This window comes from Hyaloscypha bicolor (genome assembly GCF_002865645.1).
Source record: "Hyaloscypha bicolor E unplaced genomic scaffold K444scaffold_142, whole genome shotgun sequence".
Taxonomy (NCBI): Eukaryota; Fungi; Ascomycota; class Leotiomycetes; order Helotiales; family Hyaloscyphaceae; genus Hyaloscypha; species Hyaloscypha bicolor.
The window spans coordinates 978112-1005711 of NW_020194644.1; the positions used below are offsets into that span (position 1 = coordinate 978112).

Here is a 27600-nt window from a genome sequence, read left to right on the forward strand (position 1 = left end):
TAGGGAGAGATTAGGGTATTTTACTAGCCTTATTATTAATAGAATAATAATAATTAAGCCCTATAAGCTTAATAGAACCTTCCCAAGTACTAAATATAGCTTTTTCTAGTACTATATATATTATATATATAGTAGGGCTATAATTATATAGGTTTCAAGCTTACTTTTAGCTAAACTAAATCTATAAACCTAGCTTCTTATTTAGCTACCTTCTTTCCCTTTCTTTTATATATTATCTTATTTATTTATTACTTTTTTAGATATTATTCTATAGTATTTTTGTTTCTTTATATACTAAGTAGCTTATTTAATACTTAATCTCTTCTAATATATATCTATCTAGTGAAATATATAGTTGCAAAACCTTTATATAGTCTTAATTAAATAAGCTTTAAATATCTTTACTACTTTAACCTTAGTATCTGGAAAGCTAATCTTCTTTACTTAACGAAATCGAGTTTTGCTATATTTCTAGTATATCTTAATTAGGTTAATTTCGTAATAGAACTTTGGTAGAAATATAGCCTTATATCCCTGCTTTATAATAAGCTCTTTAATTTGATTCTTTTTCTTTAAAAAGTCTTTGTAATTCGAGAGTATACGAGCTAAATAGTATATTTATTTAATAGCAGAAAGATATTTAAGGGATATAATATATTTAGTACTCTTTGGATACTTAAATCTTAAGCTAGGTATATTATATCCTCGCTTAATAAGAATCTATTTCATGCCCTTAGGCTCTTTTTTTCTATTTGAATTAAGTTACTAAAGAACTTATATAGTGCCCTATAATTCCGGAATTATATATTCTAGTAGGAAATATATATTTTTCTTATAGGGCTTAATATTACTCTTTTTAATTTCTCCTGGTATCTTGTTTATACTAAAAGTATTTAGTATATCTTTACTATATAAAGTATATATAGAAAACTAATTAAATATTAGAATAGCTATATAATTTGGGTGCTTTTATTTAAATATATTAAGCGTCCTAGTAACCTGTACTAGTAGCTATTTTATATCCTATTAGGGGTCTCTATTTAAGCCTGGATATATAATTTAATAGGTATCTAAATCAGGGTTATCCGGAATAAAAATGCCTTTATTATTTAGTACCCTAATATGCCCCTTAGGCCCTATAAATTTAGAATCATGAATTAGTCTCTCTTTATTTTTTCCTGGTATTTTTTACTAACTATCTATTAGCTAGAGACTCTTTTTATAATTAAAATTATAGAAATAGCTCTTATTATAAAAGTATATTATATATACCCAAACTCTAATTAGAAGTAAAGATTAAATTATATGCCATATACTAGCTTTATTTTCCTTATACTAGATTATATATAATAAAAGCTTGTTTATTAATAGTAAAAATATCTCTTAATAATACTAAATTATATTAGGTTATTTATATCTATTTATATAAAGCCCTTTCTTAGTCTTATAGTAATAAAAGCCGAGCCTAGGAAGCTATAAGTAAGCTATACTATAAGCAATTAGCCTTTTAATTATTAATAATAATTAAGGTAAAATCTTTTAATTAATAGTATTTAGGAAATCGTTTAGTAATATTATTCCAAGCTCTTAATTAATTAACTAAGTTTGGTAGACTAGAAAAATATTTTTATTATCTAGATAAGAGGTACTATTTCTTTTATTATTTCTAGCCTCTAGTAAAATGCCATGCTACTATTAATAGTAATTAAATAACTCTCTAATTTACCGAGCTAGTATCTTTCTATTATTAAAGTAGTAATTACTAGAAGCTATTAAGAGTAATATATTAATTCTGCCTAGTTAATACTGCCCTAGTTTTAGGAGCTATTAGATATATTACTAGAGTAAGTATAAGTTAGTAACTATATATAAAGTATATAAGTCTTTTATTTATATTAGCTTTATATTTATATTATTAAGAACTTCCTAATAAGTTATTCATATATCTAGAGCTTTATTATCTCTATAAGCGTTTCTAATAAGGGTATCTAAAAGTAGCTCGTTTATTCTATTATCTTTATCCTTAAATCTTTATTCTTTTCTTAATTATATATTTCTAGAAATATTAATTAGTCTCTTAATAATACCGAATTATAGCTTCTTTTATTTAAAAGATAATATAATTATAGGGGTTTTGAGCCTAGTAACTTGAGTATCTTTGCCTTCTAATTATATATATATTTTTATTAAGTTCTTAATAGCTTTGCTAATTTCTTTATTAATTTGAAGATATATAAGCCTCTAGAAGCTAGAAATAGTATTAGTATACTTATATTATAATATAAAGATAAGAAACTTACTAGTCTATATTATAAGTCTTTACTCTTATTATACGAATATAGGCTTCTCTAAAATAATTATCTTATTACTACTAATAATAAGCTTCTACTAAACCTAAAAGAGAATTAAATCTTTAAGCTCTAATTTATTACTTTATTTAATATCTAAACTATTAGAATCGTCCTCTATAGTAGAGGGTTTCTTATACCGTTTATTAAGAGTTATTTGGATTATAGCTTCTTTAGCTAGGGTAAGAATTATAATTGAATTAAGAGTTGAATTAGCTCGCTTGCGCTTCTAAAGGCTTATAGAGGTAGCTATTAGAAGTATTCAAAAAGGGCACTTAATTAGGTTTATAGTTATTAAGATATTAATATAATTATGGAAGAGCGGTTAATCTGGGGGGGGGCAGTTATGTAATAACTAAAGTAAAAAAATAACTATATAAAGTGCAAAAATATTTGCTTGCTTAATTATATATATTATAACTTCCTTAATAATAAAGATATTATAATTTTGAGACCATAGAATTAATTCCTAGTATATATAGTATAGTTTTAATTAATAAGATTTATATTAATTAGTATTATAGTGGTTTTTATTTTTTTTTGTTGTGTTTGGGTCGGACCGACTGTACCACCGCATTCCTTGACGGCGGCTATCGTGAGTATCCCCAGCCCCTGAATAAGGAATACCTCTTAACATTCGGAAACAATCAACCTCGATATCGCGGCTAAAGCCTACCAAAGAGCCAAAACATTCGTCTCCCCTTGAACAACATACAAAAGATTGCCATAGTTATTGCTTCCAGCTTCACAAGTGACAATTCCTCCTGGGATGCATACAGAAACACCGATAGTATATCTGGCCTCAACTTCTATATATTTGTTCTGTGTTTCCCATAGGCAATGCCAACCCGACGACTTGGGACCGAGATTGATTGCAGCGCTTCTCAGTTCCAAACTATTGGGGAGGAATCCTTCGCGACTAGTTACAACGCTATGAATAGTGCCTTGCTCGGCCCTCTCCGCCGTGTGCCGAAAGGTATGAAAATATAGATTACATCATGTTGAAATATTACTACTTACCAAGGGTTAGGTGGTCATTAAAACTAAGCTTTCTCTCCTGACCCGTTCCTCTCAGGGGTAGCAGCATCTACTGGTATCAAGGCACAAAATGCAGCCGGAGTTATCATAGGTAGGCGACATTTCCTACATTACGAGTAAGAGTGCAACCGAACTGGCAGCATGGGTTCGAGCAGCTCTGTCTATCTTCCAACATGGACGAAAAAAATCTACACGAAATTTAGATGTGGCCCCGAGAAGATGCGATCGATGTCTGGGCAATGGCTATTCGCTCTGTTCTACCTTACTATTTCGTTGGCCTTAATACATCGGACATGCCTGCTTCCACTAACTATAATACCTACCGCAATGTTCGTGGAAACCACAGCTCTCTTATTCGAAAGATTGGTGGCGATGGTATTGGTCTCCTTAAGAATGATAACACTAGTGGCGGTGGTCTTCCACTTAACAAGCCTCACCCGATTCCCTATCCCTTCGTCGGGTGAGTAATTACTAGTGTATCAGCCACAGCTATGGCACCCAATAAAATTCCTGAAGCCACATAATTTTATGCCCCGCCAGCCAAGCCAGAGCCCCCGCCCACGCCAGTAATGTCTCACCGGACGAAGGGATACCGTGTTTACGCGGGTCCAGCTATGGCTGGTGAGTATCTGCCTTCGTCCTATGAATAACATTTCTAGTTCTGGCATACGTCCCAACTTGGCATGGAGTGTCCAAGGTACAGATGCCAATATCTTCCAAGGTCATCCGGTCAGTGGTGGTGGCTCTGGTCAACTTTCTCTTCCTTACCTCGTCACCCTTTCCAGTCTCCTACACGGCGATCTACGAATGACGACTCTATAATCTGGTGGATCATGAACAACAGTGAGCTCACCACCTTCTCATCAAGACTTAAGCTAACGCTGTCAGCATACACCAGCACGAGCAACGGTCAAACATTCGGAATTGGAGGCGGTACCGGTGTCCCTCGTTCGCTGACCGAATATGCATCCCAATCAGCCGTTTGCCTCGTTTCATCAATTCATGGTCGGAAGAGGGTGCTGATCGAAGCGAACTTTCCAACACTGACCAGGACAACTTGGTTCTCACCGTTGCCGAGAACTGCAACAATACCATCGCCGTAGTCCACGTTTCTAGTTCTCGAGCTCTCGAGGCTTGGATCGAAAACGGCAACACCACAGCACTTATCTACTCGGGCCTCTTTGGTCAGGAGTCCGGAAACATTATCGCTGATAGTCTCTATGGCGATGTCAACCTGAGCGGAAAATGGATCCATACCATTGCCAAGAACGCATCCGATTATCCTACTTCAGTCTGCATGGAAATTGAATGCCCTTTCTCTGAGGGTGTATATGTCGATTACCGCTGGCTTGATAAGGAGGACATTGAGCTACGATTTCCACTCGGTCACGGTCTCAGCTACACTACATTCAGCTACGGAGAAGTCACGACTGCAATTACCAATAGCTTATCTCTGGCTTCTACAAATCCAACTGGACAGCTTGGTTTCGGTGACCGAGTCGACTTCTACGATGAAATGGTCTCGGTAAACACCACCGTGCAAAATACTGGATCCTTGATCGGTGCCGAAGTCGCTCAATTGTACCTGAGCTTCCTAGATGAAGCTGATCAGCTAGTCCGTGGCTTGAGAGGATTTGAGAAGTTCAATATTACACCTGGCCAGACTGCCGATATTTCGTTCAGCCTTCATCGTCGTGATATCAGTTACCGGGACATCTCAGGGCAAAAGTGGGCGATTGCCAGCGGCACACACCTTTTCCCTCGGTTCCAGCTCACGCGATCTGCAAGCAAACACTACCTTCATCATTTAAATCCTGGTATCTGTGAGTTTGGGGGTGGTAATGGGGGTTGATTAAAACATTTTTGTACATACCTACCTTAGACACTTCAAAAGTTTGCATCTTCCTTGATTATTGAATTCCATCCCACTTGGTAGCTGAGATCATCATATGGCTCGGAGCCATATTGCTATACTCAATGGGTTTGGAGATTTTGTTGTTGTTGGAAACGTTTAAAGTGTTGGGCGCATCTGGGACAATACATGCGGCAAACTGCGCCTCACCTCTACTAGCCGCATCTTATAAATGCCCATTTTCAAGCAAATTCATCAAGGGCAAACCGTGTGCCTAAGGCAGGCCCTCGGGACACGGTGAACCCATCTCCGGCTTCACACTACTCCTTTCATCTGCTATAGAACCTCGTCAAACTCCCCAAACCGCGGCTCAACAACATTCGTCATCATGGCAAAGCTCAAGACCCAATTTTGGGAGACACACTGGGACATCCTGTCTCTCCCACTTCATAAGAAGTTGACATAGACCTTCATGCTAACCATGAAATTAGCAAGAGGTTTTGAATGGGATTGGAGGGATTGCATATGGCTTTTGAAACCCAAGTATGATACCGAATTGCTTTAATTGCAAAGTTTGGCTTTGTTATCATGTAATTTTGAAAATTCCACACAATGCGTTTACTGGTAGACTAAAAGTAATGCGAGGACAGGCTGTGGCTATTCTAACATATTCTTTACGACTGCAAATGATCCTTGACATCTCGCGGACATGAAGTACCCAGCAATTAGAGGTTATCTGCGCCCATCTTGGTGAACAATACTGAGAGAGAACGTATACATAGGCACTGCAGGGCTGCAAAGTCGGTGCTCCGGTAACAAATGTACAAAGCCCGAGCTGGCAGGTGCCGAAAAGGCGAGGAGGACTTAGATCTAGACAATCACGAGAGGTTGACGATATCAGTAAGCTACCTATTTGAAAATTTGGAACGGGTATTTTCTTCTAGTGAGAACCCGACTATAACGCCGTAACCACCGTTTTTTTGTCAAGCATCAATCATGGATCATCCACGCCACTCTCGTATTTTCAGCTCCCAAGGCAACCACACAAGCCAACGCCACTCCACCAGGATGCTACCCTGCCATCTACTCTTGAACTGTCACTGTTCTCGCACTCTTTTATCATCAGCCTGTCAAACATGGCTCTCAATCTTCTTGCTCTTCCCACTCCCTGGCCTCAATATCCGCTTCCACCCCATCCAAGGCGTATTAATCGGACTCTCGCCTGTTAATATCATTTGTCAGCATCTCTCCCCCTTGACCTCACACAATATAAATAACATAAGCAAGGGGAGGCGTAACCACCTGTGAAGATGAACATATCATAAAGCCACCCGCCAAACGTGCACCCGCAGAACGGTGCCACCATCGGAATCCAAAAATAGTAGTTACCCGCGCTCCACACTTCGTGGCCGTAGCCGAGCATGTATGATACCAACCTCGGACCTATTTATCTCGTTAGCTCACATCCCAACTTCACCTCCTTTCTTCATCCCTGTGGGTTCATGAGGGATTTACCGAAGTCCCTAGCCAAATTGATAGCATACCCCGTCTCCCACCCAAAACAAGCGCCAATCCCAAAAATAACAAAAAATAACATCAAGGGTGTTAAATTCGCTGCGCCCAGATTCCCATTATCCTGCAACGCATAGATAAGGAACATTAGTATGGTTGATGCGATGAACTCGGAGAAGAATTGCCCGGTGCGTGTCATGAAGGAGGCGGGGTAGGTGCAGAAGATTCCGGCAGTGCTGTGGTTGGAGAAGCCGGGGACGGTTCGGATGCCGGGCCCGCCTTCGTAAACGTCGATTGCGGATTTGTAGTTTCCTGTGAGGGGGATGAGTAAAGAGAAAAAGAGAGGGAAGGGCAGAGGAGGGAGTGACGTACCGTAGACGACGGCTGCGGCGCACATTGCGCCAAGGACTTGGGCAACTGCATATCCAGGCCATTTCTTCCACGGAAACTTGCGGTACACACTGCTCCTCTCAGTTTGTTTGCATGTCTCAAGTGAATGGATTGGAACTAACCAGTTTGCAAACGTGACCGCGGGGTTCAGATGAGCTCCGCTGACCTGTTCTCGGTTAGTGATTCGGCCCATCGGATGGTCCGGGGAGGGGATAGAAATGCTTACTCCTGCGGTATAGACACCCAGCATAACACCAAGACTAATCCCCGTGTTAGCAACCCCTTGTTTATGGGATGTTCGGATGACGAAACGTACCCCCAACCCCATGAAATCGATTGATATGATCCCTTCTCTCCGCCACTGAGAACCACCTGAGCGACGACACTGGGACAATGTTAGTCATTGGTAGAAATAGTGAGGATTCAGGGCTCACCCATCACCGAACAGAATCAGTATGAAGACACCAAAGAATTCCGCGAGAGGCTCGCGGAGAACGTGGCGAGTTCTGCTCCACCAGAGCTCTGGCTCGGCTTGTACGACTTCATCCTGTGGAATGTGGTGGTCAATTCCTGGACCGTGCTCCTCGTACGGTTTGCGTTCCGAGTCGGAGGAGCTTCCTTCGGCATTGAGGTGTTTTGCGTGCTCATCGTGAGAAATGGCTGGACTCGAGGGTCCGGGTTTTATTATCTTTTCTTCAGACATATTGTGAAGTAAAAATAAAAAGAGAAAAGGTGAAGTTACACCAAGGACGACGTAAGGTACAGACAAAGGCAACAGATCTGGGATCGACGTCCCAGAATCTTTATATCACACCCAGGAAATGAATGGTATAATGATGCTAGGCCAATAGAAGCAAGCTGACTTTCCGACTTTCTCTTGGGGAGCAACAGCTCCGTGAGCACCTCCACTAATCTTCTCGCCACCCGCACTTGGTCAAGAACGGACTGTCCCCGAGATCCGGTTAAGGAACTTGGGCCAGGCGATGCAGGATACCTTCGAGACCACTTGGCACTTGGTAGCGCCCTACTCGTGTTGACAGGTCAAATCGACTACGAGATAAGGCTACTGTAGGTGTGAACTCAAACTGATAAGAGCACAGTCGCCATGGGCTCATTCCTGAGTCGAACATCGAGACTACTTGAGGGGTAGTCGCCGGCGCTGTTCCGCTCTTCGACAAGCCGGTCCCAACTAGCCATTCGCGAGAGTTCTAGCGGCCGAGATGCATGATGCTCAGCTTTCAGAAGGCGGAGTATTATCCAAATAGGGGGTCTCGGTGTGAGGAAGAATGGGGATTTGGATAAATACCAATTTCGAGTGATGTGCTCAGAAATTCAGGGGAACTGTGGATCACGGCCATGTGACGAGTGGCTTCAGACGGTTCCCTTATCCTCATACACAGCTCTTCAGGAACGGCTCATGCAACTTCCCTATGGACAGTCACCAGCGTGCGAGTGCAGATCCACAATAATACCGAGTAATCCTTCAAATCTCTTTGAACTGTGGCCTTACCATGGAGCAGTAGCAGGCCTCGAGTCAGGCCTAGACTTATTAAGGTTTTCCACTGCATTGCGCGGCGCAAGTACCCAAGGGAACCTCGGATGCTCAACTAAACCAATCAGACGAATGCTGAGCCGACCCCGCGATCAACGACAATCTGATGGTTGCATCCTCCCGCAGACGCCGTGACGAAGTTTGATAAGAAGTGCTACTTTCAGCCGCTGGGCCGAGTATCTTGTGATTCTTGTCACACGTCGCACGAGCACATAGGGCTCATAGAGAAAGCAAGTAGCGAATTAATCTGATAAAGCATTGGCCAATTGGACCACAGCTTGATTTCAAAGAGACGAAAAGAAACGGACCATAAAGCGCAGCAATAACATAACGATGGTTCGTGACGGGTGCGGGATGAGGGGTGAGGGGTTCAGTGAGCACTGACTCCCTGACTGGGTGTTTTGGTGATCGCCATCTTCCGGCTCCCCCGCTCCCCGGCAGCCGTTGGAGGGCATGGAGACTAGTGAGTTCCACCAAAGCTGATGGTGCGAGTATGGCGCTGTGCTACTCGAGCTGCTGCAACTAGCAGAGCCCCTACCAGCCGCCGTGTTTGGACCGAGACGCCGAGCATCCCGGACTGACCGAAGGTGCAGGCAGCAGGATCAGGGATTGAGAGCGAGGAGAACGGCGGTAGCTGAGCGCGATGCACCTTGCACCCCACCTGCAAGTCCCCTTACCCCTCATCATGCAGTGTGCAGAGTCTGGAGGCGGTTTGAGGGGGCGGTCTCGATATTGTTGTTGCGGTGGAAATAAGGATGTTGAATTTGGACATAATGTGGCTTGATGAGCCGAGATGTGGCTTGCGATGGCTGGGACTAGAAAGGGGCGGCCTTTTCCTCTTCGAGCCTAGGCGCAACTCCTTTCAACGTCGAGCCTTCTGCAGGACTCCAACATCCACCCATCTCCAGAGCTATCGCAAACTACCTCTCCAGGCCCAAGTCCAAAATTGTTCTCGATCGAGCACTAACCACCCCCAGAGTTCTGCGTGCGACTGGCTCGACCCCGCACCAAGAGAGGCACTGCAGCAAGCGCCCAGCCGAGCGACCGAGACTTCCGCTGTCTGGCGGGTTTTGCTCACAACCCCCCGCTCCATCTCATCTCAGTCCACATCTGCAATCGCCCCCCCGGCAGTGAACCACTTACCCTCTTTTCCATATTTATATTCGTTGACGCAATTGCCAAGTGCGCACGCTGCGTGAAGTGGGGTCCGGATGTGCCCTAGTTCTGGATGCGTCCGAAGTTTTGATCCCATTGGACGCATCCAGACAAGGAGTGTCGTATGTTTCTCACCCAGTTCGCCCCTCCCGTCACCAGCAAGGTGTATGCACCGTCAGAACTCGAGCTTTTCCCAGCAGGTACCAGGTTTGTGACTACCCAAAGGAGGCACTCTAGTCCACGACTTCTCGGGAATCCACACTACGGACTCGATTCCGCATACACGAACCGTCGGTACCACCAACCCCCTGCCCTTCCCCCGTGTATTCCTGCGACCGACATCTCGCCAAGAAGATGTCCCAAGCTGATTACCTCTTACACACGAGATCGTATAGCTTCACCCAATGCTCTGGCTACACTAGGCTTAGCCAACCTGTCAGGTTTCGCCATCTGCTGCTGCTAGCTTCGGCCAATCTCCATTTCTAGTGTAGAGCTCGCATGCTTCTTGAAAGTTTACGGCATGCCCGTCTTGGGAAGGCTGGACCATCACATGCATGGTTTCCAGGGTTTGGGTGACAGTGATGAGTTGTGGAGTCCCCGGATCGGAGAGCTTCCCTCCTAATAAACTTCTTTCAGAGCTTCAGTTTTCTTGCGGAGCGTCCCTTCCTTCCTCTCGCTTCTGCATCATAAACCTCTCTTGAAGCTCATTCTTCTTGCCCAGCCTTTATCTCACCATCACCCCTTTGCACAATGTCGGTCTTGTCAGATAAATCAGACAATTCGGACTCTCCCGTCCTCGTAGCTCCCCATGATTCGTATGTTGGATCAATTGATCAAGGAACCACAAGCACGAGGTTTTTGATCTTCAATCGAGAGGGAGAGCCAGTTGCTTCGCACCAGATTGAGTTCAAGCAATACTATCCTCACCCAGGGTAAGGCACCGTTTGAAAATTTGCTGCATAATACTGAACGAAATTAGATGGCATGAACATGACCCGCTTGAAATCATCACTTCCATTGAAGATTGCATTGAAGGTGCCGTGAAGACCTTTGAGACCCAAGGCCACTCAGCCAGATCAATCAAAGCCGTTGGCATCACTAACCAACGAGAAACAACCGTCGTTTGGGATAACGAAACCGGCGAGCCTCTTTACAATGCGATTGTCTGGACCGATACCAGACATCAAAATCTCGTACGAAAACTTAAAGCTCGACTTGGGGCAGACAAGCTCCAAGATCTCTGCGGTCTCCCACTATCCACATACCCCTCAGTTGGCAAGCTCTTATGGATGATCGAGAATGTTCCCAAGGTGTCAGAAGCGTATGAAAAAGGCAGACTCGCTTTCGGCACAATAGATGCATGGGCTGTCTACCGCTTGAACGGGGGTCCAAAAGCAAACGTCTTCGTCACAGATCCCAGCAATGCTTCTAGAAGCATGTTCATGAACATCCACACCCTCAAATACGACGAACAGCTCCTCGATTTCTTCCGCTTCGACATGGCCAAGCTGAAGCTCCCAAAGATCGTCCGTTCTTCAGACTCAAAGGCATACGGTACTCTCACCACTGGCATTCTCAAGGGCATCCCGATCGCAGGCTGTCTCGGCGATCAATCCGCGGCCCTCGTCGGCCAAAAAGGTTTCTCCCCAGGGAGAGCCAAGAACACCTACGGTACAGGCTGTTTTTTACTCTACCACGTCGGTGACAAGCCGGTTATCTCCACGCACGGTCTCCTCACGACCGTCGCCTATGATTTCGATGGGAAGCCCCAGTACGCCCTTGAAGGCAGTATCGCCGTCGCCGGTTCCTCGATCAAATTCCTTCAAAATAATTTCGGCTTCATTGACTCGAGCAGTGAGATCAGCGTCCTTGCGGAAACGGTCGAGGATAATGGTGGTGTCACATTCGTGACGGCATTCAGTGGGCTCTTTGCTCCGTACTGGTATGATGATGCGCGTGGGACGATCTGTAAGCCCTTTCTACTTCCCAATCTTGCAGCTCAAACTGACAGCGAAAAGTCGGTATCACAGCCTACACCCAAAAAGGCCACGTCGCGCGCGCAACACTTGAAGCAACCTGCTTCCAAACCAAAGCCATCCTTGACGCCATGGCCAAAGACAGTGGAAGGCCCCTTGCTGAGTTGGCAGTCGATGGCGGAATGACGAACTCAGATCTCTGCATGCAGGTAGGTTCCTCTCTCCCCCCTTCTTTAATCCCAAAGTCTCTTTTCTGCCAAAGCTGACATCACGCAGACGCAAGCAGACCTAATCGGAATCCCCGTCGAGCGACCCCGCATGCTCGAGACCACCGCCCTTGGCGCCGCCATCGCAGCCGGCTTTGCCATCGGCGTCTGGCAGTCCTTTGACGAGCTCAAGAACGTTAACATTGCTGGTGTGAAGACGTTTGAGCCGAAGATTAACAAGGAGGAGAGGGAAAAGAAGTTCGGGAGGTGGGAGAAGGCGGTTGAGATGTGTAGGGGGTGGGCAAATGAGTGAGCTGGTTTGAACGAAGCTGTGAAGTGAAGTTGGGTTTGGTAAGGGGGAGTGTGGGTTGCGTGCGGGGGAGGGAACGGGGGAGAGGTAGGGAGGAAGAGGAGAGAGAGAGAGAGTGTGTGTGTGTACATATACCATTTTACGGAGGCGGCGCAATTCGATATCGTTCCTTCATTTTCCGTGGGGGTATGGGTGATGTTGTGTGGTGTGTCGTGAGATGAATGAAATTCCACCAATCAGATGCAAGAGGCGTCCTCCTTTCCTCGCCAAATCCGGAGCCTCAACATCATGCGGTCATCCTAAGAATCGAAAAAAAAGGTATGTCGAAAAATCGAACTATGAGTTATTCGTTTTCCGAGCGCTATATATATAAAGGACGGCTATCCAGTAAAGCCCGGTGATCCACGGTCTCCGCTCCTTCGCCTTCATTGAGACCTTCTCAGTCCAGCATTCCCCCACTAATGGTATTTGTATCACAAATGAAGTGGCACAATCTGAACAAGAAACTCGGAAGACTCTGGCCTCTTCGAGCCCGTCAGTGGATGTGAGTAGCCTAGTGGCGTGTCGAAAGGCATTCCTCTTTGTAGACCGGTTGCGGGCATTTCTCAGCTGCGTCAAGACGCCGAAGGACTTTAGATTGCAGTTTCGATTTTTCTTGCCGCCGACATACCGTTGCTCTCAGGTGCTATCTCATTGTTAATGCTTAGTGCCAATTTCCGCTTATAAATAGAGAAATTTTGGTGCTGGAGACGGTTTGATAGAGGGCAATGGAGATTATAAATATAGGGGAAGGAAGACGGATCAGCCAAGGGTGGATAGGCATTGAACCAATTTCCTATAATTGAGCAATTTAACTGGAGAAATCTTAAGCACCAACAGTCTTATACGAATTTCCCTGCAAATTCCTAGAATATCCGATTTAAGGCGCTAGTGCTGGTAAAAGATGCTCTCTAGAGGCACACTCGTATTCATTATATGTCACCCTTTACCTCTACCAGCCTGCTCCACCTTACATTGGAGAGGCTATAAAACAGTACGTATTTCTATTTCCCATACTATTTCCTTATGGTCGAAGCACTGGGAAAATGGGCTACTGATTCAAGATGTGCAAACCATGGCCAAACTACAGCTGGCGCCAAGGGGGGATAGCCGTCTTCCATTCTCACGAGACTTGGATTACGGAAATAAAATTCGGAATTTGGGTAGGTTGTCCCATATTGGTTGTGGCATTGTCAAATAAAGTGCTGTTGCCAGGGCTTTGGGCGGTTGTCACTTTTAAAGAGACACTTCTGTATCAACGTACAATGAAGTACGGCCCTGCGGACCCTTATATATAGCTCTGCGATCTTGAACTTTCTTCCAAATGACAATTAAATTTCAACGAATGCACTAGCCGGGAAGACTCATTCTTGTTCAGCATATGTCATGTACACGGTGCGGTGTCGATGATGAACACTTTCAACCTCAAGTTTGAGGGATTATATTGGCATTTGAGTTGGACGGCCCTCCATTCCCCGCAGGAGGTGAAAATAGTTTCACCGGACGTAGCAGCTTACTACAAGAGAACTGTTAGGCAAATCCTAGATCGCTCTTTTAGAAAATTACTGGATCTTAGATGACGAGTCCTTGACTCCTTGCCATACCACTCCTCCTATCACGCGCGAAGGAGGGTCTTTGAACGCCGCTAGGTTGTCATGCACTCAAATTTGAGTCACCTGCTGGGCGATTCTCGAGAGACCTCGGCTTCCAAAACTAATCATGCTTCGGTAGCTTGACCCCACATTTTTGTCAATTATAAAATCAGTAACTGAAGCATTGTACCGTACAGGCGTATCATTATACAGTTTCCCAAGCAGCTTCACTTCACCCAAGCTCCCATATTTAAAACGTGGAAGCTTTGTTCTCGTCCGAGCGATCGCAGAAAGTCATGCTATGGGTTGGAGAAGCCATTGGCCAAGAGAAGCTCTCAAAAAGGGGAGTAGCAATAATGGGCTTAAGTGGGTTGCTGTCAATAAGCTTCTTGTTGCTAATACTACTGATTTTACAAAGCTCGGCGCATGTCAATACGATCAAGCGTTATGGAAACTTCTCCTCAGAACCTAGTTCAACTCCCGATGTTCCGAAATCTGAGATAAAGGGCAGTCTGCCCTATTATCAATAACAAGTACTCGATCCTCCTTTTCCTTCGTATCAGGTAGAATCTACTAGAGTTCAAAAGGATATGAGTTGTGTGCTTTTATAATATATTGTACACAGACCGCGGGGCCTATGATGTAAAGAACCTGCTGGTTTAAGCAATTAGCCCGAGGAGGGAGCCTTAAACGTGCTCCTAATCGACTACTTTCCAATATCTTAACTGAGAGAATAGAGAAAAAGCAAGAAAATAAAGGCTACGATAACAACAACAAGAATAGCAAGCAACCCACAGCAAGAAGTAAAAGAAGATACAATAGCAGCGATAACAACCGGAGTAGTTTGCAATACTCTCCTATCTAGCAAGAAGAATAAAGGCGTAGAGTTAGCCTACCATAATCCATCTCTAGAGCCAAGTCAGGACAAGTTGTTGAGCTATAGCAATAATTGCAGCAATGAGCTAATATAACAATCCTGAATTGGACGACGATGATTAGGAACCATGTCCTGCTACGAGGAAACGACCATCCTCATCAAATATCGGCCCAATACACGAGAAGTGCAAGCACTATCTTGCGCAGAGGTCGACCCGACAACATAGACCACGCTCCACCCCCCTTTAAAAGTATACTATGTTAATAGAGAGTATTTCGAATTACTTAAGTTTGAGCAAAAGAGCTAAGTGGTTCTATTTTAATTAATTTTTAAAGATTGCGAAATTAAAACTCGCTTCTGTGTTTGGTCCTCTAGCTCGCTAATGACCCCAGTAATGGGACGTTTATTTTTATCCTCATCCTTCCAACGTCCAATGAGAGTGCGTTCTGTGCGATTACGACAAAGACTCTTTGAGGGTTGACGCATTTGCCTCATATCCCACGAATAAGCTCGTCGTGCAGATGCCAGGCCAAACACTTCTGGCACCTTACAATATAATGTGACAGAGAGTCATGGTTGGTCCCTGCACGGTGACTCAACTGTTCAGGTTTGCATGACAGTGGAGACAAGCCCCCTTCTTATTGGCCTCGTTCTTGTTCTCGTTCTCGTTTGCAGACGCCCTCCAAGGAAGGCAGACGCCATCAGACGGTTATGGGCATCAAGACCAGCCTTTCTTCCTTCCTATCACTAGAATTGAAGCCTCATACACGTGCACTTTGATTGGCGGTTTCGCTTAGAATGGGAGGTACTTGCCAATGGCGTGACAGCTCTACGAGGTGGAGCCTCGCGCAATAAAGAGTCTTTGTAGGAGGAGTTGTATTTACAAGAATACGATGCTAAGGAGAGAAAGAAAAAGGATGTCTGAGTATAATTACAGCATTTATACCTCTGATACGCACTAAGCATCGCTTAGCGTATAGGTGTTAAGTGCATACCATAATCACATAAGAATATCCACTATGATCAGGTGACGATCCACCAGAGCTTGTCAAAAAGATATATTAATGGGGCGATGATTCGAGCTAAGGCTATGGATCTCACATCATCTTCGCTAATGCAAGCTTTATCTCTTGCTAAGGATAAATCTAAGCTTCTTGCTCTGTTAAGCTTTATGCTGGTTTATAGGCATATGAGGCAATAAGATGGAGCTTCTCTAGCTAATCCCAGAACGCTAATCAATCCAGCTTAAATTAACTTGGTACCTCTAACTTAGTAAGCGCTCGCCCCTCCTGAAAATGAACGTTCAGCTTTAAGCATACATATCAATTTTCTCTGTAAGTAATTGTGCGTCAGGACTTGCACCAAAGCCCCTACGTCCCTGCAGGTTTAGTGCAGATCAGTGATATGGTCTTATTATAGCAATACTGCCATGCCTTGTAATTACTTCCTCAATTTCTCAAAATTGAAAGAAGTCAAAAATTGCGTAATTATCGGGCGCACCTCTGTATAATTTTTTGTTTAAAGATCTTTTATTACTTTGTAAGGTTATTTCAAATTCTAGATTCTTTTTGTTGGGGGAAAAAAGAGACCGTATCGCTGATACGCACTAAACCCACAGGGATGTAGGGGCTTTGGTGCAAGTCTTGACGCACGATTAAGGTACGGAGCAAAAAACCTTATGTGGATACGAAAACGAGAACCCTGCCGAATACTACTCAACCTTTATAAGAGCTGGGTGATAATCTCTTATGCCGGTAATTTGCTCGGCTGCTCCACTTACAAGTACGTAGCCTCTGTGGATTACTAGTAATATAAAAAGAGGGCGCTGAGATGGCTTTTAGCAACAGGTCGTTGATCCGCCACCTCGCGCCTGCGAGCGTACCGCTATAATGTTATGCCTCCGCCTCTCCGTTGTCTTGCTTCCGTTTTTTTCAAGCCATGTGCTTTCGCTCCCATTTCTTGGTCCATGCGACGAGGTCGTGGTGACGTCAGTTTCAGGGACATACACTGGTATTATCACTGACATCGCCCCACACGTCCGCCAATTTTTAAAAATGCCCTATGCGCTGTCACCCACTGAATCCCGCCGCTGGCTTCCCCCAATCAAGCCCTCTTCGAACTCCGGCTCCACCTACGATGCCACCACATTCCCACCTTCATGTCCCCAATATGTGTCCAGGGTTCCTACGGTACAATCACAGGATGTTCCCGAGTTCCAGATCTTCACGGATAGCCAAGGCACTACTGCTGGAGCGTCTGCGGCCGAGACATCGGAAGACTGCCTGTACTTGGCTGTCTGGACCCCGGCTGGCCTCGAGGTTTCCAATCTACCGGTGATCATGTTCATCACCGGGGGAGGCTTCTTAACGGGCGGGATAAACATTCCGTACCAGCTCCCACATCACTGGGTCGAGCGGACTCAGGCCCATATCGTCGTTACTATCAAGTCGGTACTAGACTGCCGCTAGGACTAGGACACGTCTCTGGCTTTCTTCTAGTTATCGTTTGAATATCATGGGCTTCCCTGATGCCGCGGGGCTTGAAATACAAAATATTGGTCTGCTAGATCAGCGGATGGCGTAAGTAGCTGATAGAGTTGCAAGCCGAGGGCATGGCTAAATCAGCAGCAGGCTCGAGTGGGTGCGTGACAACATCGCAGCATTTAGAGGGAATCCGAGCAGAATCATGCTCTGGGTACGTGGATATAGCTTGACCCTGCACTTCTCGCTGACTGTTCCCAGGGCCAGTCCGCAGGTGCAGATTCGGTCGATTTCCAAAACTTCGCCTTTCCCAACGACCCCATCGCCTCGAGCTTCTATATGTCCAGCGGGAACGCCTATCAGCCAATCGTCGTGTCTGATTCAGGGCATAAAAACTTCTCCTTTGTCGCCACTCATTTCGGCTGTGCAGGACTCGATTCATCCCAAGAACTAGATTGCATGCGTACCGTGCCTAGCGACGATTTACAGAACTTTGTCGGCCAATATATGGATAACTTCACCCTCGTAGATCCAACTCTGGCTCCTCTACGCTTTAACCCCACTGCAGACGAAGTTCTTGTATTCTCCAACTACACGGAAAGGTATGAAAAGGGTCTCGTTGCGGATCGTCCGGCAATAGTCTCCACGACAACAAACGAGGGTGTTGTCGCCGTTCCCTACCCTGGGACACCTGGCTCGTCTGCGGTGGGGCAGCCGCCTAATCAGACCGTTGTGGATTTTGCGACCCTACTATACTTCCTCCGTCCAGCAGTCTAAACTTCTGTTCTGCGTGCGAAGCTCAATCTAACAACGTATCGCATTCAGTACGCTGGAAACTTCAGCAACGTGTCACCTCGGCCGTGGCTGGGTGCGTATCACTTATCGGACTTGCCGCCTGTCTTTGGGACGCATGGGGATTTTCGCGGGAGCAGTACGCCGGAGGAGGTCGCAGTTTCTGAGTCTATGCAGAATAATGTGTTTATGCAAATGCAGGATCCGACTGCCAGGCTAGAAGGAGTTGAGTGGCCAAGCTATAAGGAGGGCGGTGCATTAGTGTTTGGGTTGAATGGAACAATTGTACAGAGGGTGAGTGTGAGCGAGATTGACAACGCTTGTGCGGGATTTGGAATATAAATATGTTTCGACTGAATACGCTTTTGCTGAATACTATTTCTGCTATTTACAGGACCTTTGCAAGATCTTCAAGTGTCTGATCAATAGCATCTTTTGGGAGCTGTAGTAATCTGCTCCATGAAAACGTCGAAAGAGGCGAGGGCAAGACTACTAGACTTCCAAGCGTATTTCTTAACGTGCCACATAACTCATCCTTTTTTCGTCTGTATATTCTGGATAGATATAGTACCCGAGGTCGGCAAGATATATCTCGTTGAAGTGCTTCTCTGCTACTGGTGTAGCGCTGCTGCTTCCTTTGAGAATTGTATCCAGTCTCTTGTAAACAAATCTCTTCCCTTCACGGATGAACCAACAGGCCGTTGCTGCCCAGATAAAGCGTCCACTAGCATATAGAACCAACTGTCTTAGAGCCTGCTCGCCAGGCCAGCCCGATCCGAGGGTCCACTCCTGCCCAATTATCCCCTGATTGTGTTTCAGGAATAGGGAGATATCATGGTTGATAATCGCCGGAGGTATGTTTTGGAGAACAAAGTCCTGGTGTTCAGATTATGGGATATGGAACATGCCATAGAGAATTAAAATTTCAGGTCTGCTGGTGAGAAGGAATCGGGTTTTAGCTCGGAGCTGCAGAATTATCTTAATGTGGGCTTCATTGTCGCACTCATTAAGGGCATCAATAATAAGCAGAGAGGAAGGCGAAGATAAGCGCCTGTCTAACCTATCCCTTATGGCTGCCTCTATCTACTCGTCTGGATTTAGCCCTCTCTAATATCTTTTTGCCTACTTAGTGCTCATGGCTTGCAGAACTGTGCAAATGCGAATATGAATATCTGAAATAGAAACGAAAAAAGAAGGCCTTCTGGGAGAAATGGGAGAGGCGAAGAGGGAGGGCATATGGGTGCAAGGATATATATAGAGAGATAATGTGAGAATCTGGGTCAGAAGGCAAGTAAGGAGATGTGCGAGAATATGGGTATGAAGCTAAAGAGAAAAGATATAAAGGCAAGAGGGAAACGGTTATTTATAGATCACGGGGCCCTAGGCAAAATGCGAGGACGGCACAAAGTATCCTGAAGTTGTAGAAAAAGATTCCACGCATGAAGACAGGCAGACCAGAATAACTGTCAGGGAATATGGTGGGAACAGATTTGGGACCGCTGGCTGGGAAAGGGGGCATTTTCGGGGCCACACGGGCCAGTGGGTTGGGAAGTATCGAAATTCCGGTCAAGAAACAGAGTAAACGCGCGGTTGTTATATTTACGCTTTTGGTTAGGAAACGGGAATGCAGTCTAGGTGACGTTGTATTGACTTAGAAATGCAGAGAGTGCAAGTACAGGCCTTTACATTTTAAGTCTCGGTTGCCCAGATTTTTTCCTTTGGCTAGGAAGACTGAGTTGCAAAGGCAGAGGTTTGTGGTTGAATTTAGAGTTTTGTTTCAGGCAGGTGTCGATCTATTATTATTGTTATGTTGAAAAGGCCAATCTCAAGCAGATTTGGAAGCGGGGAAACATATGCTGAGAGTGAAGGGGGGAAATTCATACACTGAATAAGTATAAGCAAACACTGAAGCAAGGGTAAAATAATGGCTTGAGTAAAATAATAACCTGGAAATTATCATATTTTGTTCCTCTCTATAATAGGATAACCCGAGCGGAATCGACCTCTCTTCTTTACTCAATTGATTTTGGTTCATAAAGAGCAAATTGGTTTGGGTGTACGGCAAAGTCGGGCAACTTGATTGCCCCACCCAATCTTTGATAGGAATGAGAGCCTGGAAGTAATTGTGAGATCTTCCTGTAGTGTGATCGGGGTAGCGGAAGGATTGCATAAAGTCAGAAAGCAATGCAAGCATAATCACGACCTGAGTTTTGAAATACGGCCTATTTGAATTTCCTATCTGCGAGGGAAACTAGGTGCAACTACTCTTTCCCCGACCTTCCCTCAATTTCCCGTGGAGTGTAATGAAGACAAAGGAAAACTTGCTTAAGAAATTATGGAAGAGTGTGTTATGATGTGAATAGGACGTTGGTATCCAAAATCTGCATTGCGGATAAATGTTACCACGATCTATTCCAGATCAACTAGAAAACTTTGCAGTTTCAAGGGAGATTGCCAAAAGCCCCGGCGCCAGATCGTGGACTTTGTGATGTTGAAGAACATGGAAGACTTTTGAGAGAGAAATTACAGGTCGATGATTGTTGAGGACACTCTCGACTCAGAGCCAATCATCCTCATTGAAGTCAAATATGTCTTCATCTTCAACCTCCAAAGTGGGCGCTGTTTCTTTCGGTTCGGATGCATCATTTTCGGTATTCTCAATCTCAGGCTCAATTCCCCAAGCTTTTTCCAGCTCCTCAAAATGAGGCTGGAGAGATTGTTGCAATCTTTTCTTCGCAAGCGAAGCATCTGGAGAAAGGGTCGTCTGTACTGGTTTTATACTGTGTCTCTCGACTACAACCACAAGATCTTCCCTGAGTTGAGTGTCGACAACATCGTAACTTGAATCGAACTTCTCTTGCAGCTTTTCCAGAAGCTCTTCAAGGGTCTCGCGAATTTCCTCTCCAGCACTCTGGTACATAGCCTTCCCTCCATCGCCTTTCACATGTTCTCTGTGGGCTCTCTTATTGCGGTGAAATAATCCTTTTCCACACTCGCATCCGCACTGATTATAGATATCTCTCCAAGCAGCCAAGACTGCAGGCTTTACAGTTCGGTGAGCTTCCTTCGATGCTTTGTTGATCCCTTCAAAGATAGCAGCTGCTTCGTCCTTAAGCATAGTGCGGAGACCGAGAATGTTTTCCCTTAAAGATTGAAGCGCTTCGTCGATTGCTGGGTGTAAATCGCGAGCAGAAGTCAACAGCGACTCCGTAAAAGCCTCGATAAGCTCATCTACTTGTGTCTCATATCTCTTAAGTAGTTCGGGGCGTTTTGTATGGAAGGTCTTAGTCCAAGACATGATGAGTGGGTCCAGGAAAAGGCCAGCCCTATGGATGTCAAACAAGTTTACACAGCACCATCGAAGACTAAACTTACAAATCTTCGTTCCAGTCATAACAAACTCTCCTAGAGCTTATCCATTCCCCCATGTTTCTGTTGATCGATTTATGCGTGTTCCAAGGCACTAGGCACCAGTCTAGTGTAACCTTTCTCATGGCCTCCGTCGCAGAATATTCTGCACACTCTTCGAGAATTTCGTAGATGTCGTTGTCAATAAGTTGATTGATTTCCTCGCAAGTGGTTGTATGCAAATCCGAGAATACCTGTGAGATATCAGGTTAGAACAATATTCAGCGACGGATTAGATTTCCATCAGGAGAAACATACTACCTCCAGCTTCTCGATTTCTGCATCCATTCGATCCTGTACAATTACTTTCTCTTGCTCTAGCATCTTATATTCGGAAGAAGTATCTGCTGACCACAATTTCATACGATTGTGGCAGCTCTCAACATCTTCATTGAATGATCGAGCATTATGTTGGCGGATCCCCCATGTCATTCCGATCAGTGCATCCCTAAGAGCGGGGATTCCCGTGTCAGCTTTGGTTGAGAATCCTTTGCTTATGGCTTCTTCTGCATTCTCCCCACAATGTCGAGTGAAAGCGGCTGAAGAGACGCTAAAGACTTCCAAAGGCTTCTCAGAATTTTGTTGACCCATCATTCGTCTAGCTATCTCATACTCATTTCTGGCGGCTTCAACATGAATCTGAGCACGATTCTGGATGCATGACTTGGTGACTCTACTCTTAGCTTGTTGGATTTCTTCTTGTAGATACTGAATTTTCTGGTTGAGAGTGTAAAGATCTCCCACTTCTTTGTCAACGATGGGAGTAAGCTCTGACCGCTTGTCTGTGAGTGCTCGCAACTTTTGGATCTGATCCTTCTGGGTGTCCTTGAGATCAGATTCGTCGGATGCTGCGAAATATGAGTAAGGGCAGATGTTGGGGCTTGCAGTGGTAATATATGCCGTACCTGTAACATCATCCAAGCGCTTTCGCTTGTGTCCAGCCGGAGCCATGTCTTCCAAGATTTTGGTAACCCGAGTGGCAAGCTTCTCGTGTGCTTTATTCATCTTACCAAGGTTTTCCACATTCTTCCGAAGCTTTGGTTCTCTCTTGCCAACCTCCCATCTCAGTTCTGAAACACTCTGCGTCTTGTCTCGAATTCGCTGCATATCATTTTTGTTCGAGTCCTGCAAGTTCTCATGATCTCTGATGTATGCTTTGTAATCCATCAGATCGTCAATCTTGGTAATGACAAAGAACAACGAATCGCTCGTGTATAGACCATCCAGCTGCATGTTCCTCCGCTCAACTGAACTGAGTAGCTCTTGAGCAACTCTGTCACTGCCGGCTCTTACTGCAGGCGCACAAACTACCGACGCAGTGAGATTCTTGCGGTAGTTGTCGGCTACGGCAACTCTTGCCACACTTGTATCGTGCGAACCAGGAAGATCGACAAGAATGATTCCGCACCTCAGAATATCAGATTTGACGTAGACTCTAACAACCTTGACCAGTGGCCATAAGGAAATTGCAGCTTTATCTCCCTGCTTGGGCTTGCTCGACTCGATGTATTTTTTGATACCGCGAGCAAATGATGGTTCCGAGGATGCTTGCACTTCCTCCTTGGAGTCCAGCATCTTTTGAACGTGCTGCTCATTGAGAAGAACCTCCGCTGATGTATTGTCGATATCATCGACGGTTTGCAAATATGGATATACCCACTTAATCTTTTCGATAGTGGTGAGCATTTGTTGATAAGCTTCGATATCAACCTCATCGTCTTCTCCTGCAGGAACTTTATCGTAGATTTCTTTGTTCTTAAAGAGATTTTTCACTTCTTTTGTGAATTCTTCCTTGCTGATACCTTCAATGACGGCTTTGAAGAGATGTTCAGGCTCGTTATCAATGTTGTATGAAACTTCAACGGGGACTGCAGTGCTCGCAACCTCTTCATTTCTCGGCAAAACTTCCATATGGAGGAGGGCGTTGATCAAAGAACTTTTCCCTGTACCAGTGCTTCCGAGAAAGCCGATGCGAACTTCGCAGTTTTTCTTGCGCTTGTGTATTGCAGCTGTCCGTTTGTTAGCATCCGGAGAAGATAAATGCCACCACGGGACTTTTAGAATAAGGAGTTTATCGGACGACCTACCAATTTCCTTGAGTCTGGTCTTGCACGAAACGACCTCGCTGGAATGTTTCTTGAGAAGGGTTTCCAAGTTTTCGAAGTATTTTCGTGAGTGCTCTGCAGCTTCTTCATTGATTTTGACTTGCTTGACTCGAGGCCTGTCATCGCAGAGCTTCCATACAGGTTCTATTTTATTGGTTGTATGCGCTTCTGGACACGTAGGGGATGGGTTCGCGTTCGCGGGAATGTTTGTTGCCTCCTGTGCGGCTCCAGGCTCGTCCATAATCTGTTTGTCCGCGTCCATGGAATTGCTCACCTGCACCGGCGGCAAGTCGCCCTCTACTTTCACTAGAGGTTCCGGCATTTTCTCAGCATGGAGATACTTTTGTGTCATGCGGGAAGGTGACTGTTGATGCGGAGGATAGCGTTGAAATGAGGGGGGAAGTACGCTTGCCAATGCCACTCGAGGTGAATGTGAACGGGAGGCGATAGAATGGTGGCTTTGCAAAACCAAAAAGACGGCTGCTCAACTTGAAGTTGAAGTTGAGGCTGTATAACGTGAGGTGAAAGGCGAGCGGACCACGATGATTGAGATGTTCAATGCAATGTCTAGAATGCTGAATCACCTTTCCCGTTCGGAGATCGACTGTGTTGAAGGGAGGACGTTTTAAGATAAGTCGATGATCAAAGGTAGTGATTGCCACTGAGGCAGAGGTGAGACAGATTCCGCAATAGAGCCTATGACGCACCGAGACCGCAAGGCCAGCAGAACCGCTTCCGTATTGTGTATTAAGGTGAGATGCGAAGAAGAGTAGACGCGGGATAGAGGATTGGGGTGGTGCAAGGGAAGCTACCCCGTTGAGGAAAGACGAGATGCAAGCAACCTGGGGAGCTGCGCTACATGAAGGATATTGTTTGATGGATGAAAAGTTGTGGCTGATGGATGGGGTTGCAAGAGGCAGATGGAAGGCGAAGTGCGTAGAATAAAGCAAGAAAGGCGGAGGATTTGACGTGGTGGAAGGGGCTGTAAGACGAAAGAAAAGAAAGGCAGTGGGAGAAGGTTCGTTTTTGTGTTGAGATGGCCTCGCTTAAGCGCCTCGAAATATCGAGAGTCGATGACGGTGATGAATATTGCGAACCGACAAGATGAAAGTAGTACCTCACCTTGGAAGAAACTATTCTGAACGGGCTGGCCTGGGGCGAAGTTCACCCTGTGCCTTGTGGTTGTGAGTGCATGGGACCGTCAAGGTCGAGTGAAAGCTGCTGCCAAATGGAAAGGGGTTTGAGAGGAATTCAAGTGTTTGGGCACTTCTAAGCTGCGGTCCCTGAAAGCAAATCTTTTTGTCTGAACTCGACCTGCCTGTCTATCGATGATATTATTCCCTCCCGAATGAGAAATTATAATCTATCATGGGTCAGAACGTCTGGAAATTCTGCACAAGGATTCGGCTCACTCGCTTCCTTTGATAATCATTTACTTTGCCACAAAGTTCAAGTAAAGCAGCGCACTTCTCCTTAACCTGGGTCTGCCCCTTTATTTCTCAACTTTGGAACATCGAGGTCGCGTGGCAATGCCCGGGGGGTGCTTAGCGTCTGGCAAGTCCTCAAGCTTTAGGAGTGCTTAACACCGCTGCTGAAAAGACGGATTTGAAACCAGACCCGAGGAGAATCTATTGGAAACACTTTGCGAAAAATTTTGAACGTATGCTTAACAGTAATATAGTTTGACAACGAACTGCCAATTGGTAGTGGGCTACTGGTGAAACTTTACTCGTATTATCGGCACCGAGAGAGGATATCGGACGCTCTTGAGGCAGGATATATTTCTTCGAGTGCCAGTACGACCGATTGATTTCGCAGGGCTTCGAGTACTGCCACCCGTAGCCACGTGAAAGAAGTAAATAGAAACATCTGAGTTACAGAAGTGGGCATTTAGTCTTCTTTAAAATATTCTACCTAAAGTGGAAACAGAATTCGAGACGAATATTGCAAGTCTTTAAGCGACTCGTATGCAAGTATAATCATATTGTTTCCCTCAGATTTGAAGATTTTCGCTCAATGTCCCAGGCCACCCTGGTACATCCCAACAAATCCCTCTGCCGCTTTCAAGAACTTCTCCACATGACTCTCATTTATCTCAATATTCAAAGCCACGAAACCTCTCTGAGCGAGGTAAATACCCTGTTCAAGCATATAATGCCAAAAAATTGATTGCAGACTTTTCTCACTCTCGCCAGAAAAATGTACATTCATTATACTTCCGCGACCAGAGACCCACATTCCTCCTTTTCTCGAATGGTGCGCAATCTTCGACTTCGTATTGCGAGGCTCGGAGAGCGAGAGGGATTCGACGGAAAGGGCAGTGTCTGGAGTGGAAGTATAACATTGGGTGCCAGTAAAGGGAGATTCGAGTTCGTTTTTTTGCGGACAGGGTTTGAAGACTGCTGGCTGTTCTTGGTCAATTTGGCAAGACCTTAACAGAATTGCTTGGAGGCCAGTCCGGAGAGAATCGCCGAGTGCGTTGAGGCGTTTGACTTCGGCTTCGTTGTACAGATTGATGCCCGTACATCCAGCAGCCATAGTGACAACATTGTTATTGAATGTCCCCGAATGTGCCAGTACACCGTCTCGAGGGTCAAACATGCTCATCACTCTCTTTCGGCCACCGAATGCGCCGAACGTCATGCCTCCGCCGACCCATTTCCCCAGTGTAACGAGGTCGGGTGTCAGGCCAAGTTCGGAGGAGAGGCCATGGTAGGAGAGCCTAGAGGTCATTACTTCGTCGACGATAAAGAGTGCACCCAACTTATTGGCTCTGGTATTGAGGAAGTGGAGGAAGTTTTCGTTGCCAGGAATAGCGCCGCCGCTTCCTTGAATGCATTCCACAATTATGGCGGCGAGGGAGTCCTTTGGTAGGCTGTCCAGAATAGTTTGAGTGCCGGAAATGTTGTTATACGGTGCGAGAATGAAGTCATGCGGAAGATTGGCGTTGATTTTGTTGGTGGTGAGCGGGAACGAAAGTGTGCCGCCGTGATATCCGTTCTTGAATGCTAGAACCTTCGTTCGTCCGGTATAAGCGACTGCTGCGGCAAGGGCCATTGTGTTGGCTTCAGTGCCGGAGTTGGTGAAGCGGACGAGCTCGATGCCGGAAGGACAAAAGCGCTTGGTGACCTGGAAAATCGGATCAGCCTGCCGGAAGACAAAGACCACACGTGACATGAAAACGAAGTCAAGCAGTTCACCTTCTTTGCAAGAGCTCTTTCATACATATTCGGCCCTCCATAGTTCCAACCGTTCTTCATCGCCTCAGAGACGGCCGCAGCGATCGCGGGGTTGGAGTGGCCATATATTCCGGCAGTGAATTCCCCGAGAAAATCGATGTAAACTTCACCATCCAGACTCGTCAGCTCGCAGCCCTCGCCTTTCACTATTGAGTGTTAGTGTTTGTTTGCCTCTCGGATCTGAATTATACCTGGTGTGGAATACTGACCAAATGTGATTGGAAACGGGCTGGAGTGTAGCACAGTCCTCGTATTTCCACCAGGAAAATCCTTGCACGCTTCATTGTGTGCCTCCAAGCTCTTTGGGTTTGCAACGGTATATCTAACCTGAGAGGAGGATAAAGCTGCGGATAGCGGGTCGAAGGAGGAATCAGGATTTCTTCCTGGCAATGTGATGGAGTCCCCCGATTCTCCAGGTGGGTGGGTGCCGTTGACCCCAGAAGTGGGGTACGATGACATGATACTGTTTGTGACAATGTGCGGCACTTTGCGAACCCCTTTTCAGACCGTTGTGCCTGGAATTGGCTGTTGACTGAAGTGTGAAAGGAGAGAGAGGGGCTGAAGACCACATGTTTGGAGCCATGTTTGTCGTTCTTCGGATTTCGTAGTGGAAGATTTCATTGAGAATCCTCACACAGCCGAAGCCAGATCCCCCGAACATCTCGCCGACCTCGATTCCTCCAAATTACAACAATACAACAACTCCATATAGCTCGTATAGAAGCATCA

At 45.5% G+C, this 27600-nt stretch overlaps 6 protein-coding genes across 6 annotated transcripts; 3 read left to right on the forward strand and 3 right to left on the reverse strand.

The window, feature by feature from the left end:
• Nucleotides 1–3625: 3625 nt before the first annotated feature.
• On the forward strand, nt 3626–5182 carry K444DRAFT_700869 (uncharacterized protein; the record flags this gene model as incomplete). Its single annotated transcript, XM_024888027.1, has 2 exons — nt 3626–3846; nt 4365–5182. Coding segments are annotated over 2 exons (1039 nt in total), but the record flags the coding sequence as incomplete, so codon positions are not given.
• Nucleotides 5183–6128: 946 nt separating this feature from the next.
• K444DRAFT_619114 (aquaporin) lies at nt 6129–7942 on the reverse strand. The gene is made up of 8 exons (XM_024881458.1): nt 7575–7942; nt 7457–7525; nt 7367–7400; nt 7263–7306; nt 7123–7211; nt 6754–7062; nt 6541–6681; nt 6129–6460 (listed from the first exon to the last, which is right to left on the reverse strand). The coding sequence occupies exons 1-8, from the start codon at nt 7841–7843 to the stop codon at nt 6369–6371; spliced, it is 1047 nt and encodes a 348-aa protein (XP_024730498.1). The 5' UTR covers nt 7844–7942; the 3' UTR covers nt 6129–6368.
• A 2655-nt stretch (nt 7943–10597) lies between these two features.
• On the forward strand, nt 10598–12342 carry K444DRAFT_541419 (putative glycerol kinase; the record flags this gene model as incomplete). The annotated part of the gene is made up of 4 exons (XM_024875795.1): nt 10598–10779; nt 10827–11815; nt 11866–12032; nt 12100–12342. 4 exons carry the CDS (start codon nt 10598–10600, stop codon nt 12340–12342), a joined length of 1581 nt encoding a protein of 526 aa, XP_024730499.1.
• A 4394-nt stretch (nt 12343–16736) lies between these two features.
• On the forward strand, nt 16737–18461 carry K444DRAFT_599444 (alpha/beta-hydrolase; the record flags this gene model as incomplete). The annotated part of the gene is made up of 5 exons (XM_024878575.1): nt 16737–17293; nt 17346–17426; nt 17478–17541; nt 17589–18098; nt 18126–18461. The coding sequence occupies 5 exons, from the start codon at nt 16737–16739 to the stop codon at nt 18459–18461; spliced, it is 1548 nt and encodes a 515-aa protein (XP_024730500.1).
• Nucleotides 18462–20676: 2215 nt separating this feature from the next.
• On the reverse strand, nt 20677–23873 carry K444DRAFT_541375 (uncharacterized protein; the record flags this gene model as incomplete). The annotated part of the gene is made up of 4 exons (XM_024875794.1): nt 20677–21445; nt 21495–21721; nt 21786–23536; nt 23615–23873. 4 exons carry the CDS (start codon nt 23871–23873, stop codon nt 20677–20679), a joined length of 3006 nt encoding a protein of 1001 aa, XP_024730501.1.
• Nucleotides 23874–25645: 1772 nt separating this feature from the next.
• Nucleotides 25646–27330, reverse strand: K444DRAFT_541337 (putative glutamate-1-semialdehyde 2,1-aminomutase; the record flags this gene model as incomplete). Its single annotated transcript, XM_024875788.1, has 3 exons — nt 25646–26761; nt 26833–27017; nt 27081–27330. The coding sequence occupies 3 exons, from the start codon at nt 27328–27330 to the stop codon at nt 25646–25648; spliced, it is 1551 nt and encodes a 516-aa protein (XP_024730502.1).
• Nucleotides 27331–27600: the final 270 nt, after the last annotated feature.

What these genes read in the sequence shown, in the direction of transcription:
- K444DRAFT_619114 (XM_024881458.1), bottom strand. Translation starts at nt 7,843, where the DNA reads ATGTCTGAAGAAAAGATAATAAAACCCGGACCCTCGAGTCCAGCCATT. An exon ending in TCGATTTCATGGGGTTGGGG is followed by an intron (nt 7,401 to 7,456) that starts GTACGTTTCGTC and finishes CACGGGGATTAG; the next exon opens with TCTTGGTGTTATGCTGGGTG. An exon ending in CAATTTGGCTAGGGACTTCG is followed by an intron (nt 6,682 to 6,753) that starts GTAAATCCCTCA and finishes CGAGATAAATAG; the next exon opens with GTCCGAGGTTGGTATCATAC.